We start from the raw sequence: 14,335 nt of genomic DNA, 5'->3' as shown, positions 1-14,335 counted from the left end.
GCCAAGAAACTGCTCCACCTCTGGCAATCCAACGGTGCCCAAACCGCTGAGCCAAATACTCGCGTACTTGTACAGCAAAGTGAGCCGGCGCCGGCGCTCCATCATGCTGAAACCACATTTGCTGTCTAACGTTTAGTGGAACATCTTTAAAGAGTTCTGGGAGAACTTCCTCCAAGAAACGTAGATAAATAGGTCCTGTTAACCGTTCCGGTAGAAGGTATGGCCCAATTAAATAATCATCAATAATGCCTGCCCATACGTTGACAGACCAACGATTCTGATGTTTTCTTGGAAAAATTGCAAAAGGATTTTCTTCATCGCAAACATGGCTATTCCTACTATTAAAAATACCGTCTCTTGTGAAAGAGGCTTCATCGGTCCACAAAACATATCGTAAAAAATTTGGTTGTGCAATGATGTGATCCAGAAGCCATCGACAAAATTGAACTCTAGGATGATAATCGGCTGCAGTCATACCTTGAACTTTCTGGAAGTGGTAAGGATGGAGTTGTTGCTCGTGTAGTACCCGCCAGACAGAAGCATTACTCGTATTCATATTCTTAGCGACGTCACGTGTGCTATTTGATGGTTCATCCGCAACTCGCTGAAGCACCTTTTCTCCAAATTCGACCGTTCTTACGGTTCGAGCAACAGCAGTATCATGCATCTTGGTCTTAAACATGCCTGTCTCAGCGAGCCGCCGATGAACCGCAATAAACTTTTTGTATCCAGGATGCTGTCGTTCGGGATAACGTTCATGATACAACCGCGATGCTGCTCGTGCATTGCAGTTTATTGTAGATATGCCAAATGCATATCCACCAATTCTTGATTGGTAAAGTTTTCCATTAGCAAAAAATGTTTAAAAATTGTAAGCTATAAAATTTTTAACCATGACATTGATAAGCGTTGATTTTAAACAATTGTTATGGTATCATGTACAAAAGGTAAAAATAAAGGCAGCAGTAATTAATGTTTTTTATAAATTTTAGCGCGTCTTAGGGCGGTAGTGGCCTAGTGACACATTTCCGGACATGGGTTCCTATACTCAAATGGATTCTTCTGTTGCACTGAACAACCCCCAAAGTTTGATTCCATAGTTCTGAAACATCCTGTATACGTTTTAAAGAAAATGTCTACCTGATATTATATTACAGTCTTTTGTATCGCACAGTTTGTCGTTGTGTATAATAATTCTTTAAGTAACTTTCTTTTTTTATAATGTGTGCGTACATTTAAAGAGCTATTTGCTAATAAGTTGCATGATGTTGGTTTATTTTCACTTTAGAGGGATTAGGTAGGTTAAGTAAGAGTAGCCATACGGTAGACTTATTAGAGAGTCTAGCCGTATGGCCTCTATAGAAATGTATGTATGACACAACTGTAAATTATTTGTTTGACAAATAAAAGACGTTTATTATTATTATTATTATTATAACTTAGGTAATTTAGTTCCCATTTCTTCAAACGCATTGATAATACCAACAATTGCTACATTGTCCTCTTCTTGTTATTAATATAAAATTTGCTCAACAGTTTGAAGGTAGTTTCTCAGTGTTTCGTTTTTCTTTTAATGCTCCAAATGCTTTTTAAAGACCAAAATCATGGATTTTATCTCAACGTCAAATGGTTTCTAGTTCCAGCTCCTCTCACTAATCTTCGTTCTTTAATAGATCCAGTCTCACTAAATCGGTTTACCTATTACTCCAGGAAATTAGACTTTGAAGTGAGAAATAGCCAATCACCCAGATGGATCTGTCGTGCACTTTCAAAAAGCAACAACTTTTCTAAATAAAGCTAGCTTATACAGGTTGGGGAATTAGATATTACGTACTGTCCAAAATATTAATTAGATATTTCCCAACAACTAGCCAAATTTTTTAAGCCTTTTATTACTCTAGCTTTTAAGACAACTAATTAACGTAAAAAGAACTTAGTGAAGACTTAATATAAACCAGACAGTTCTCTAAATGTGAGGTATAAGAGCATCTTAGTCTTGTAAATACATTTACGGACACATCTGTTACCATTACATTGTAAACCAAGTCTGCTTTTGCTACTCATCTTTTGTCAACAGGACACAAATGTTCGGTTCCTGAAAATGTGTTGATTATTTGCCTGTGCCACAAAAGTCGTGACAGCTTGGACTTCCTTGAAAAAAGGAAATTACTAAGGCCAAAAAGAGCCCCAAACAAATATGCGTAAATGATGTTATCACTTTCTAGCCAGGCCTTATTTTTAATAATCTTACTTCACCGTCTCATCCTTACTTTCTTTTATTCCTAAATAAAATGTCAGTTCTAGAGGGCGCAGCGCTATAATGCTCTTGCCCATAATACACAGATGCTTTACTGCGTTTGATTTTTATTTAATTTCATTGTTTGTTTGTACAAAGTATGTTGTTTTGGTTAGGCGAACTTCCAGTATTATCATAGAGCTGGTTGGTAGCGTGTGTATGTATATCACCGTTTAGGTAATGCTTTTAAACATTTTAAAATTTTTTAATGTATATTTAAGATTTATTTTGCAATTAGGTTTACTATATGGTTTTAGGTCTGATGATGCTTAATTCTTAGTTAAATTTATTATATGACTTTTGAGACCGAAACTTGTGTTTTTTTCGCTTGTAAGCTGCAGATAGTACGAAAGAAATAATAATGTTAAATTGTAGATAATTATAATTTTAAAAAAACTTAAATAATTACGAACGTTTGTGAAAAAATGTTCTTTTTTAACAGAAATTATTGCACTGCTAAAAAGAAAATATACTTACCACACAGCCCATGGCGCATCGTACAAAATTCAAAACGTTCTCAGCCAAAGGCGCAGACCCAACTAACATTAATCTCAGTCTTCCTCCCATTCCCTCTTGTATTTTCCTAAACACTAACATGTCCCACATACTGTTTTTCCTTACAATTCCCCTAAAAAAGGTAAATTATTAAAAAGAAATAATTAACAACGAAATTATTGTCATATTCTTGGAACCTTTAGTGTGACTCTCAAATCACAGTTTTACCACTGATCAGAACCCTTTATTTTATTCTCGACATGGTTTCGCTAACGATGTTATATCAGTTTTAAATAAAATAAAGTTTTGATTAGTGGTAAAGCTGTTTTGTGATTTGAATCAAATTATACCAACCAACCTTTTTAATTCAGCTTCTTTAGAACTAAGCGCCATATTAAACAACATTTTCTTAACGCAATTTCCGCTAATATCCGATTGCACCTTATCATAAATCCGATTCAATAATCGTGGTACGGCCGGGGTCACTGTCGGCTTTAAGGCTTTCATATCATCCGATAATCGACGTACGTCTCCTAGATAAAATCCGACTGCGCCACCTTGCATATACATCGCCGACTAAAAAAAAAGACAAGTTATTCACTCTATTTGCCTGTTTGTAATAAAGCACTACTTACCTCACAGCACCTCTCCATCATATGAGCCAATGGTAAGAAGGACAACATGACGTCGTCGCTTCTTAACCTGTGATCGCCGAATTGTAGTACGACTGAGCTCATTGACGCCACGACATTTTCATGAGTCAACATGACGCCTTTTGGAGTGCCCGTGGTGCCGCTGGTGTAGCAAATGGTACACAAATCTGACGGTTTTGGAGGCTAAAAAATATTGAAAAGTTGGTGGCTTTACACATTAAATAAATCATATAAAATATGGTGAACATTGCTGACATTAAAAGGGCTGCGAGAAAACCGTTTTTTGAAAGTCGTTCTACAAATTCATGGCCAGAACAAAGGATGTATCATTTGCATATTTGCATATTCAGAGACAATTCGCTTAGTTCACGTCTGAGTACGATGGAACGTACGAATGTACGATAGACGCGGAATAGACTGTCTTGGATTCTGACGAACACTTTCCCGGGCTGCACCAATATTTTCTAGTGATCTTATGTTCCGATTATGTATAGGCCTTGCTTGGTCTACCACCGATTTGGTTGTTTAGAAATTCGTTATTAGACAATAGTGAATAACATAAATAAACGCAATGCACGGAACGTTTGGCGAACTGAACACTGATTTTAATAATAGTTTAGTTAAGTTTCAACGACTGCTATGCGATGTTTAATCGTATTCCATAGTAAAATGTCACTACTGACCAAGTACTCTGCGGAAATTTAACGGCTGCTCATTCTTGCCTTGGTCATGCGCTGTCAAGCATCGAGCATTAAAAATGGAAAACCATTTACTTATTACTGCAAATAGCATTTCAACAAAACCTGATAACGGAAAGGATATACCAAAACAAAATAGTTAGAAATAGCGATATATGCAGAAAAAAGACAGGAACTACCATAGACGTAGAGAAGACTAGCCTTAGAGCTGTATACATCGAGGAATTACCTCATACTCGCTTATGCATTGTGCTTACTATTTGTATTTGATGCCCTTGGATGTATATATCAAAGAGGCCGTCCTACTCTGTGCTTCTGCTCTACTGGAATTGAAATAAATGCCGAGATACAGCTATATATATTATAAAGAGCTCGCCTCTCGCAAGAATCAACAAACTCGCTTCCTCTACTGAATGCTCCAGTTGACTGCCTCACCCATCTTTGCATTCAAAAAATTTTACACAACCAACATAAAGGGCATTGATACCAATCAAATGGCGGGTATTACTAATTTCTATTCAGACGGTTCCAGGGTCGGGCTGCGGCACCGGCGTATACTCCAAAGATCTCCAGTTAAACATAATGTTAGCATTATGTACTGGGCAAGTCTTTCAAGCCGAAATATATGACATCATCCTAACGGGAACGCATTTAATCAGTAGCAACGTTACTGATAAAACGATGATTATCATATTATCACAACCATAGTTAGAGAAATCCTGATTTCCATGTCCTGACGTACACTCCCTTGCCAAGGGTCGTTGCTCTTTAATTACTAGGGTCAGAGCTCTTCCTGTTTTTGACCATGGCCAACATCAAGGAACTAATGAAATCACATACTCTCACGCGATTTTTAACAAGAGGTGGGATGGTACTCAAAGCTGCAAATTCTCTAAGATCTTTGACTAAAGGGAAACTATGTCTTATAACAGGCAACCTTACTGGTGCTTCTCCTCCTTTTTCTGTTATCCTCCAAAGGGTGTAGTTAAGCCATTTATATTTGATTCAGCAGTTGATTCCAAGCTTGCCTATCTTGTTCAATTTTTGTGGAGTCAATCAGTCTCATATTTATTAAGGGTCTTGTTTAGTCTACCCATCTAGTTGGGGATCTACCTCTTGGGCGTTTGCCTTGTAGTTTCCCTATGATTAGTTGTTTCATTGTTCCTGATCGTCTAGCTATATGCTCAAGGTACTGCAGGTACATGCGCTTTATGCTAGTTAGCAGGCTTATACGTAGCCCAATTTCTTGTAATACGGTTACGTTGGTTCAGTGTCATGTGATACGATACTCATAAGAGTTGTCTATAGACCTACATTTCAAAAGGCTCTATTTGGTATTTATTTGGTTTGTTTCCGCTGCGTACGTCGCAATGATAAAGTTAAGAGCACCAACCAGATGGAGTTTCGTTGTTTTGGTGATAGCTTTGTCTTTCCATATTTTGTTTAGTTTGGTAGTCGCTAATCTTTCAGTAGTTAGACGACAGTATATTTCGCATTTCCATTCAGTGTTGGTAATTGAGGAACCAAGATAACTAAAATTGTTTACCACATCATAGCCTACAATTTCTGATATTTATAAAGAATTTTTTTTTTGAATTACCTATTATTATTATTTTAGTTTCGGATTTATTTCCCTAATGACAGTCTGCTCATAATTTCTGCTAGTTCTGCTATGGTTGACGCTATGATCAGTATGTCTTCAACTTAATGCAGATTGTTGAACCGCTTTTCGCTAATTGATTTACCGCCTTACCACTCATCTAGAACCTCTTTCATGAAGTATTCGCTGTTTATAAGCGTTAAATATGGTAGGTAAAAGAATGCAACCCTGCCTAACTCATGCGGTCGTTAATCAGAATCCGCGGTCTGATTTTCATGCTGTTTATCTGATGGTGTTCTGGCATTCTCATTTCCTCCATTGTGGTCCAAAGGTAGCTTCTGTTTACTTAATCAAATGCCTTTTGATAATCTATGATGCAGAGATTCAGTGGGATATTAAATTCTCTAGCATTTTCAATAAGTTGCCCGGTATTTTATTTTTATTCACTAGTTCCTCTTCGTGACACAAAACTTACTTGCTCCTCTGAAGGCTGTGGCAAATTAAATAGTCTAGGATGGTTATGTATGATATGCAGGAATATGACTAGGCCTACTAAGGTTGAAGTGCCGTGGTGTTTGCAATGTCATCCGCAGTTACAGATAGTATTGTTTTTGTCTAGTAAGCATTTATTCTTCATTTATAAACTGCCATGTTGCTTTTATATAGGCTCAGTTAAATAGTAAACATTAGCCAAGAAGACTGGAGGGAGGAGAGATATATTGCCTGTACAAGGGAAAAAAACAGATGATGACGCGTGCGAGAGTGACCAAAACGAGGTGGTTACCGTAGATGGACCAACATAGGAGGTATCCCTCCTCCCTCCAGTCTTTCTGACTTAGACATAGTCACATCTAATTTTAATAAATTAATTTTTTTTAAGAGTTTTGTCAATCCAATTAGTTAACTTACTGATAACGCTGGTTTAAAATCAATAAAAAATCGTGTGTTTTTGAATTATGTGCAATATTCTAAGTTTTCCTTTAAAAACGATTTTGACTTACAACTTCCGGATGATTTGCCTTCGAGCCCAATAGCTCCACATCCTGCAACTTTAAAATTTCAATCCCCATATTTTTCGCTCTTTGCTTGGTCGCCGGTCGCACGTCCTTGAACACTATTAGTTTTTTCAGACACCTCGGCGACTTTTCCAGTATAGAGTTGCATTTCGTGTCATCTTCCACTAATATTACTTGAATATCAGCTACAAAGAATACATTATAATCATTTTATATAATCGAATCGTTATTATCATACTAACCATGTTTAATGATAAAACTACATGCGTCCGCCCCTAAAGTGTCATACAAAGGAACTATCACCATACTATAACAGTACGCGGCCTGCTCTACCAAGATCCATTCGGGACAATTGATGGCATAAATACCGATCATGGTACTCGTTCCCGGTTTTAAACCGGTCTCCACCATTCCGGAACCGAGATTTTTCGCCCTCAAAAGGGCCTCGTTGTAAGTCAGCCATTGGTATGGTTTTGAGTATGACTCTCTCCAACCCAGGCATGGACCATTATCTAGATTGAAATGGAAAATGTTATAACTGATAAATTGCATAAAGTTAATATATAGACATAAATCATTCTTAAGTAATTATGGATAGATAGAATTTAGAAAAAGTTCTTATATTTTGCAAAGTACAAGAAATATTACACAACTGAAAGTCATATACACTATACCATAAAAGCACTTATACTATTTCTAACATATACAGAGTTTTTCCTATCTATGGATCGAAACTTTAGAGGGTGAGGGATTATGTCGTTCTAAAAATAAAGTTCCTATGAAATTCTTTGGAAAACTGTAGTTTGAAGACACTTTTATCAGTGGCCTGCATTTATTCAAGCTTAAGTATCTAACAGCTCTTTTTGAAGCATACATATTTAGTTATTTTATTTAGTTATTTATGTCCAAATGTAAGAACTTTCAATAATAAAACTTATTTAGTAATAATATAATACGATAATCTAAAATTAAAGGAAAAATACACTAAACACTAAGTAAAACCACCAAATACAAAGCCACTTTAATAGAAATACAGTACATACACGGACTATATAAAATTCCTAAAAAACCAAAATGGAGTCAGAATTCCTCAAATAAGTATGAAGGGTCATACAATCTTTAACTTGATTTTTTTAACACATAAAGGTGCAGAAGCTTACAGAGGCTTGCAAGGCGTTAAAAAACTAATTACTCATTAGTGAGAAATCCCGGTTCTTGATCTGGAGAGTCGATGAAAAGGTGTAATTAGGGCCTTAGTACTTCTGGTAAAATGCCGGTGGGTATCAACATATGTCGCTTACTTTACCACATTTGCCCTAACATACAGTAGACACACTAGAATAACTTCACAAAGTAGAGTGAGCATTTTTAATTTCCTGAAGTGAGATTTACCACACTCTACTATAGCCCAAACGATCATTTGCCCTTACATACTTTCTTTGTAATGCAAATATCTTAGACATGTGCACCTAGTATCCGTAACTGATAAGACAATATGTCATTATACATATTAAATGCAAAAACTACTGCATTTAATATGCTTTCTGCTGTTTTTTTCACAAACATTGAATATCGGGACATACGGGTGTAAGATTATTTACGGTGTCGCAAATGGAAACTCACGGGAGGCAGCAAGGGAGTATGCGCTTCTCTCACTCACACCCCTCAACCAAAACATACTGACTTCTATAAGTCAGATAAAAGGTAAGTAAATGAAGAAAACTAGTGGGATTGTGCTAATTCAATTTTTGTAGAAGTATATCATGCTCAACACAAGGCTCCCGATAAATTATAAAATGTGGCGTCAGAGTATAAGCCACCCTCAAGTACCTTCTCACAGAAATTTATAACTATAAGCAATTATAGCAAGCTGCTTGAACACAATGTCCCAAAGATGTGCTATCTTATATAGAATAATGAATTGAGTTCAAAATATTCTTCAATCTGTGCCTTAAGCCAATATTCAAAATCGACTTAAGGCCCCTTCTTATGGATGGCATTTTTAAGGCAATTAAGAAAAACTCCGGATGAAATTGCCAAATTGATTAACTTAGTTAGTGGTAATATAATGAAGTTTTTAAGAGTCTAATATTTATATCAAAAGGAAACTTCTACTATTATTCGAAGCATTAATCACTTGACGAACTTGATCATGAGTCAGTAAAAGAAAACCCTGGTGCATAACCTGGTCAAATATTCCAAAGAATTTTTATAAACCAAGAAAAGCAACTAGGACTAGCAATTTTAGTAGGAACATTATCAAATCATTTATTGATTTGGCTCGGCTCCGTTCCTTTAATATTAGAGTTAAGCGATCTTATCATTTTCCACATAGATTGGGACCGATTACTTCTGTGATAAAATTTTCAATTGAATTAATCTTTTTACTTAAATAACTAATGTAATGTAAAGCCCCAAAAGTAATTCCCTATAGGAAATGTAACTATCTTGCACTGCCAGAACGGCAATATTACATCAAAATAAGATAGGGCCTAGGGCAGAACCTTAAGAAACTGCCCATAAAATGTCTGCTTATGAAGATACTTTACATCCAGAAGACATTATGTGCCAACAAGTAAGAATTAAACCACTCATTTGCCACTTTTCCGAATGTATAAATATAAAGTAGTTATGTGCTTTTTTGAAACCCAAACTGATTCGACGTAAGCATATTGTTGTTCTTAATATGTTCCATCACTCTTAAATTTATCAATATTTATATAATTTTTATAATTAATTGATTCTGTTTGTTCGTTTGAAATAATGAAGTAACTTTCGCTATTTTAAGAACATTCCTTTTTTCTAAGAGTAGTTATTTGCTCTAGCCAAAATCAGTTACGAATTCAGTTGAATGTGAAAGATAACTGTGTAAAGATAATGTGAAAGTTGGTGAAAGTGACCACCCCAAAGTCCGGATTTAAATCCAATCGACATATATTTCAATTTGAGCCTGGATCAGTGTTTCACTCTTTAAAGTGGTGGAATTTCGATCGCTTCAAATGACTGTGATGGCGGTGACAAAGGTCCATCCTTCTTTTATTGGAAACTGGATAAGGTCGTTAATAAAAAGCAAAAATAAGATAGGGCCTAGGACACAATCTAAGACACTGCCCAGAAGATGTCCTACATCCAGAAGACACAACACAAGTAAGAATCGAACAACTCATTTGCAACTCCTCTAAATCCATAAAGATAAGGCAGTACCGATTCGGTTATCATCGTCAACCAATAAAGGTCCACTGATGAACATAGGCCTCCCTTAGTCCTTTCTATCTTTCCCTATTTTGTGCATCCTATATACAATTTTTACTAATGCACTTTAGGTCGTTAATCTATCTGGTATGTGGGAAGCCTCTATGCGATAGGCTTCACTTGACACTACATCTTGTCCATCTATTGTGAGGACAATTAGTATAACAACATAAGTGAGAGGATGATAATTTGGCAACGTGTCCTGTCCAATTCTATTTTAGTGTAGCGATTCTGACTAAAGCTTCGGTTATCCCTATTCTATAACGTATTTTTCCATTTGTGAGCCCGTCTCTAAGGGAGACACCAAACATCCGACGTATTATAGCCCTCTGAGTTACTAGGATCTTGTCTACAACCTTTCTTATAAGTGTGATTATGTGTTTCGTAGCCATAAGTACAGGGATTTGTTTTTGAGGCATACAAGCAAGTCCGATTTAAATATATAATTTAGTTTACCAAAGGCTTTCCAGGTTAATCTTATGCGATGGGAGTTCTCACAAATCTAATTTCATTTCCTAAATATAATCTATATGACATTGATAGCATGTTCGTATAGGCCTGCCTTGTTACATAAATATGTTCCAAAAGACTCGTAAATAACTTTGGAGAAATATTGTCTTCTTGTCGTACTCCTCGCTGTATAAAGAATTTATTTCTGGTTCGGATAGTCTTAGGCTAGCCGTGGCTCTTTGCTAGCTTTTTCATAATTCACGAATTTTAGTGCCAAGGGGTTGTTGTACTTTGCACATTTCTTTATCAAATTTTTTATCACTAGTAGATGATTGTTAGTACCATACCCCGAACCGAATCTAGCCTGTTTTCTAGACTGATAGAAGCTAAGCCTAACCTTCAGTCTCTTTGTAATAATTTTTATGAAGAGCTTTTATACATATATGTGACAGTAAACTGATAGGGCAATTGTTTGCTTGATTGCCTCAATCACTACTCCATTGTCGTTCGGGAGATTTGATATCATATCTGAAAGTGCCGTTTTTACCTCGAATATTGTTATTTTTGGCATTTCCTCTAAATTCCTAGTTTAGACCTTGGGTATGGTAAACTTGGCTTTCATCGTTCCTCCTCAATACAAAGAACTCGACTCTTTGGATAATGGAGTAACTTTCGCTACCTTAAGGGTATCGGAGAAGATTCCTTTTTTCTAGGAGTAGCTATTTGCTCTGCCCAAAATCAGTAATGTTTTAATGATTCTGTTGAATATGATTGATTAAAAACGGTCTTAAGTCTATCCTTGGATGAAGCTTCTCACTTGATAGAGATGCAACAAAACTGAGATAGTTGATGTTAAAGGTTTTCATATTCATTGAGATATCACATCGAAATTCCAACTGTATAAGCATACAAGATAAATCGGGATAGGTAATTGTGTTCTTATCACTTCCGTTTTCGCCTACATGATAATATTTTTTCTATTTAAAGTGCGATTCCCTGACAATGTTCTGACTCTGGAATGTCATGAATATTTTAAAATGTGAATCTTGCTTCAAGTAGCAAAAAAAAAAAATTAAAAAGTTTGCGTTTGGGTTTTCAAGGCAATTTGAAAGTAAAAGTGAAAAGTTTGCAAAATTATGTTTATGCCCTTAAACCAATTTTTTCTACTTAACTAGATAGAATGAAATTGGCAACAACTATAACCGTAAGTTATCAAAATCTGCCAAACCTAACAACATATTTATGTAGAAATGACGATCTTTTAGAAGGTGATAAGATAAAAATTGAAAAGGAATTTTCAGCATATTCTTTGAACTACTTTCTAAATAAACATGCCACTAATATATACTTCGACACAATTAAGTTTTTAACGCTTTTTTCAAGTTCCATCAACATTTAAAAATTATATGTTTTTTATTTTTGTCTAGCGACAACGCATTTACGTCATAAAATCCTTTCATGACAGATAAACTATTCAGATATATACTAAATTTTCTAATTTAATCCGCGCGCGAGGTTCGAAATATTCGATTGAACTTTTCTAACAGAAAAATGTTCATTCGGCAGGCAATTTCATGGATGGTTAAAAATTAATTTAACACTCACTTGAAACTTTGGCGCCTCGTCTAAAACTCTCGTATAAGGTGGTCGCGTCTGGATGTAAATAACTCACGAATTTGCCATCTTTTGCATCTTTGTAGAACCTCGATACTCGTATAACATCTGGACCCTACAACAATATATTTATTAAATAAAAACAGCCCCATACTGCTGAAAACTAAATTGTATAGCGTTAACAAGAATCTCTTAGAGGATTAAATTGTTAATAAATATAAAAAGGACTAATATTTAAGAAATGAAAATAAGAATTAAAAAAATATTATAGCTCACTCAAGTCACTATAGTCACTCAAGCAGTACCTGGTTCTAAATCGTAAATTGCACTCTATAAAAAACAGATACTGAAGATATCTGTTTTTGCTGATATACTGAAGATACTACAGTATTACTTAACAGACTCTGTATTTAATTAATTTCTTATTTACTTATGATAAAACTTTATCGCTAGGTTATTTTCTCGACAATGGATCAAAAATAGTCACCAATTTCTGGAGAAATCTGGAGTTCTGCGATAATAGCTTACGATTAAGAATCACAAAATCATAATACAAGTAATTCAAAGAGGGTTTTAAAATTCTACACCTGAATATTTGGGAAATTAATAGACATTTTACAGTTTTATCTTTTTGGAATAAATTAAAGAAAATGTCGAAATAACAGTTTTACCAAAAACCTATAAAATGCCTAAAATCAAATATTTTAGTTAAAAAACTTATGTTACAATAATGAATGTAAAATGGTCTTTATTAAAAAAAATTAAATATACATTTTTTTTAAGAACAAACGTAAAATATTTTGTACTGTCGGTATGTCAAAATAAAAGATTTATTGAGAAAAAAGTATCATAGATTTTACAACTATACTGGCGATATACAAAAATTAACTAAGATAATTAACTAGATATAAATAAAATCTGTAACAAAAAAATGCCTTGATCATTTTTACTTTGAAGATAAAAAATTAAAAATGTTTTAATTAGTACAAAGTAACAATATAATGATATAATTTATTTTATTTTTTTCTGTGTCCTAAATCGTTTATTTTTGATTACAAAATTACCGACTGCTGCTTTATATTCCATAAGAGCACCTTATCAAAAAATAAAGAAATAAAAAACATTTTTAAACTATCAAAAACTTACAGTTAACAATCTTAAACAGATTTACAGAAAGAAGCATAGATAAGAAAAAAAATTGAAAAAATCTGTTTCTATGTGTATTTATTGATTTAAATAAAGCAAAATTAAGGAAACTGCAAGGCATTAGAGTGTGCTTAACTAACTGTCATCTCCAAAATATTTAGTATGTCAAAATCTTTAGTCGTCAGATGACACAGAATTTTATTAGTCAACAAACTCGTGGTGTGAATATAGGAATCAAAAAAATATATATTTTATGATATTAGTGGTTTCGAACTAACAAGCTTACCCTCAATAAATCTTAAACAAAATTTATACAGGGGGGAAAACAATAGCAATAGACGCTTTTCTACTGATATATTATTTAAGGAAGCAAAAGTATTCGATACAGGGTAATTATTTTTTGTAGTTTTCTTTATGTTAAGTTTAATTATTAATAAATAAAATTTTACTACAATAAGATACACAAGATCGTATATTTACATAGGATTTATAAATTTTATGACTAGAAGTGTAAAATAAATTACGAAATCTAACCCAAATTTGACATTCCTACCCAATTTTGACTTTCAGCTATAATAAGTAAAAATGTTTTATTTGGACCTTAGTTGTTTATGCACACTTATATTATAAATTAAGGATTATTGTAAATTTGAGAAATAACCTTATTTTAATTATTACTAAATATCTCAACAAACTTATAAACGAATAAACTTTAACAAAAAAGGATAGCTTGTTAAATAAGAATAAACATGCGCCCAGCAAAAATTCTAGTTATCAGGATAGCTAATGAGCTAAAGTAATTGGAAAAAGTAGATTTCAGATAATTGTAAGAGCTAGAAATTAAAAATTGAGAGAATACAAAGGACTAAATTAAAGTGATCTTATAGAGAATAAACTGTATCATACAAACTCATTTTCCTACAATATCGCTGTAGTTGATTGAAAAAAGTACAACGAATCTACCAAAATTCAAAATCCTGGATTACCTTATATAATTCCATACCTGATAATTTTAAAATATTTAATATTAATAAATTTAAATACAAAATACGTTTGTTTTTGTTAATCAACAAACTCGTCTTAAGGATAAGAAAGGATTTCTTTTTCTTATTAAA

At 34.1% G+C, this 14,335-nt stretch overlaps 1 protein-coding gene across 7 annotated transcripts in view; it reads right to left on the bottom strand.

Annotated features, from left to right (window-relative positions):
* Window positions 1-14,335, bottom strand: part of LOC126744838 (long-chain-fatty-acid--CoA ligase 6) — a 95,651-nt gene that overhangs the window by 6,935 nt on the left and 74,381 nt on the right. For all 7 annotated transcript variants that reach the window (XM_050452391.1, XM_050452394.1, XM_050452393.1 and 4 more), the window contains 6 exons: window positions 12,066-12,189; window positions 7,001-7,270; window positions 6,744-6,943; window positions 3,427-3,627; window positions 3,150-3,367; window positions 2,774-2,924 (listed from right to left, as the gene is read on the bottom strand). In XM_050452391.1, coding sequence (XP_050308348.1) covers window positions 2,774-2,924; window positions 3,150-3,367; window positions 3,427-3,627; window positions 6,744-6,943; window positions 7,001-7,270; window positions 12,066-12,189 — 1,164 coding nt within the window. The remainder of the gene's footprint in view (window positions 1-2,773; window positions 2,925-3,149; window positions 3,368-3,426; window positions 3,628-6,743; window positions 6,944-7,000; window positions 7,271-12,065; window positions 12,190-14,335) is intronic.

The sequence above is a fragment of the Anthonomus grandis genome, chromosome 15, assembly GCF_022605725.1.
Source record: "Anthonomus grandis grandis chromosome 15, icAntGran1.3, whole genome shotgun sequence".
NCBI classification, from domain to species: domain Eukaryota; kingdom Metazoa; phylum Arthropoda; class Insecta; order Coleoptera; family Curculionidae; genus Anthonomus; species Anthonomus grandis.
The sequence above is the reverse complement of the archived record's forward strand: the minus strand, read 5'-3'. Positions and strand labels throughout refer to the sequence as shown.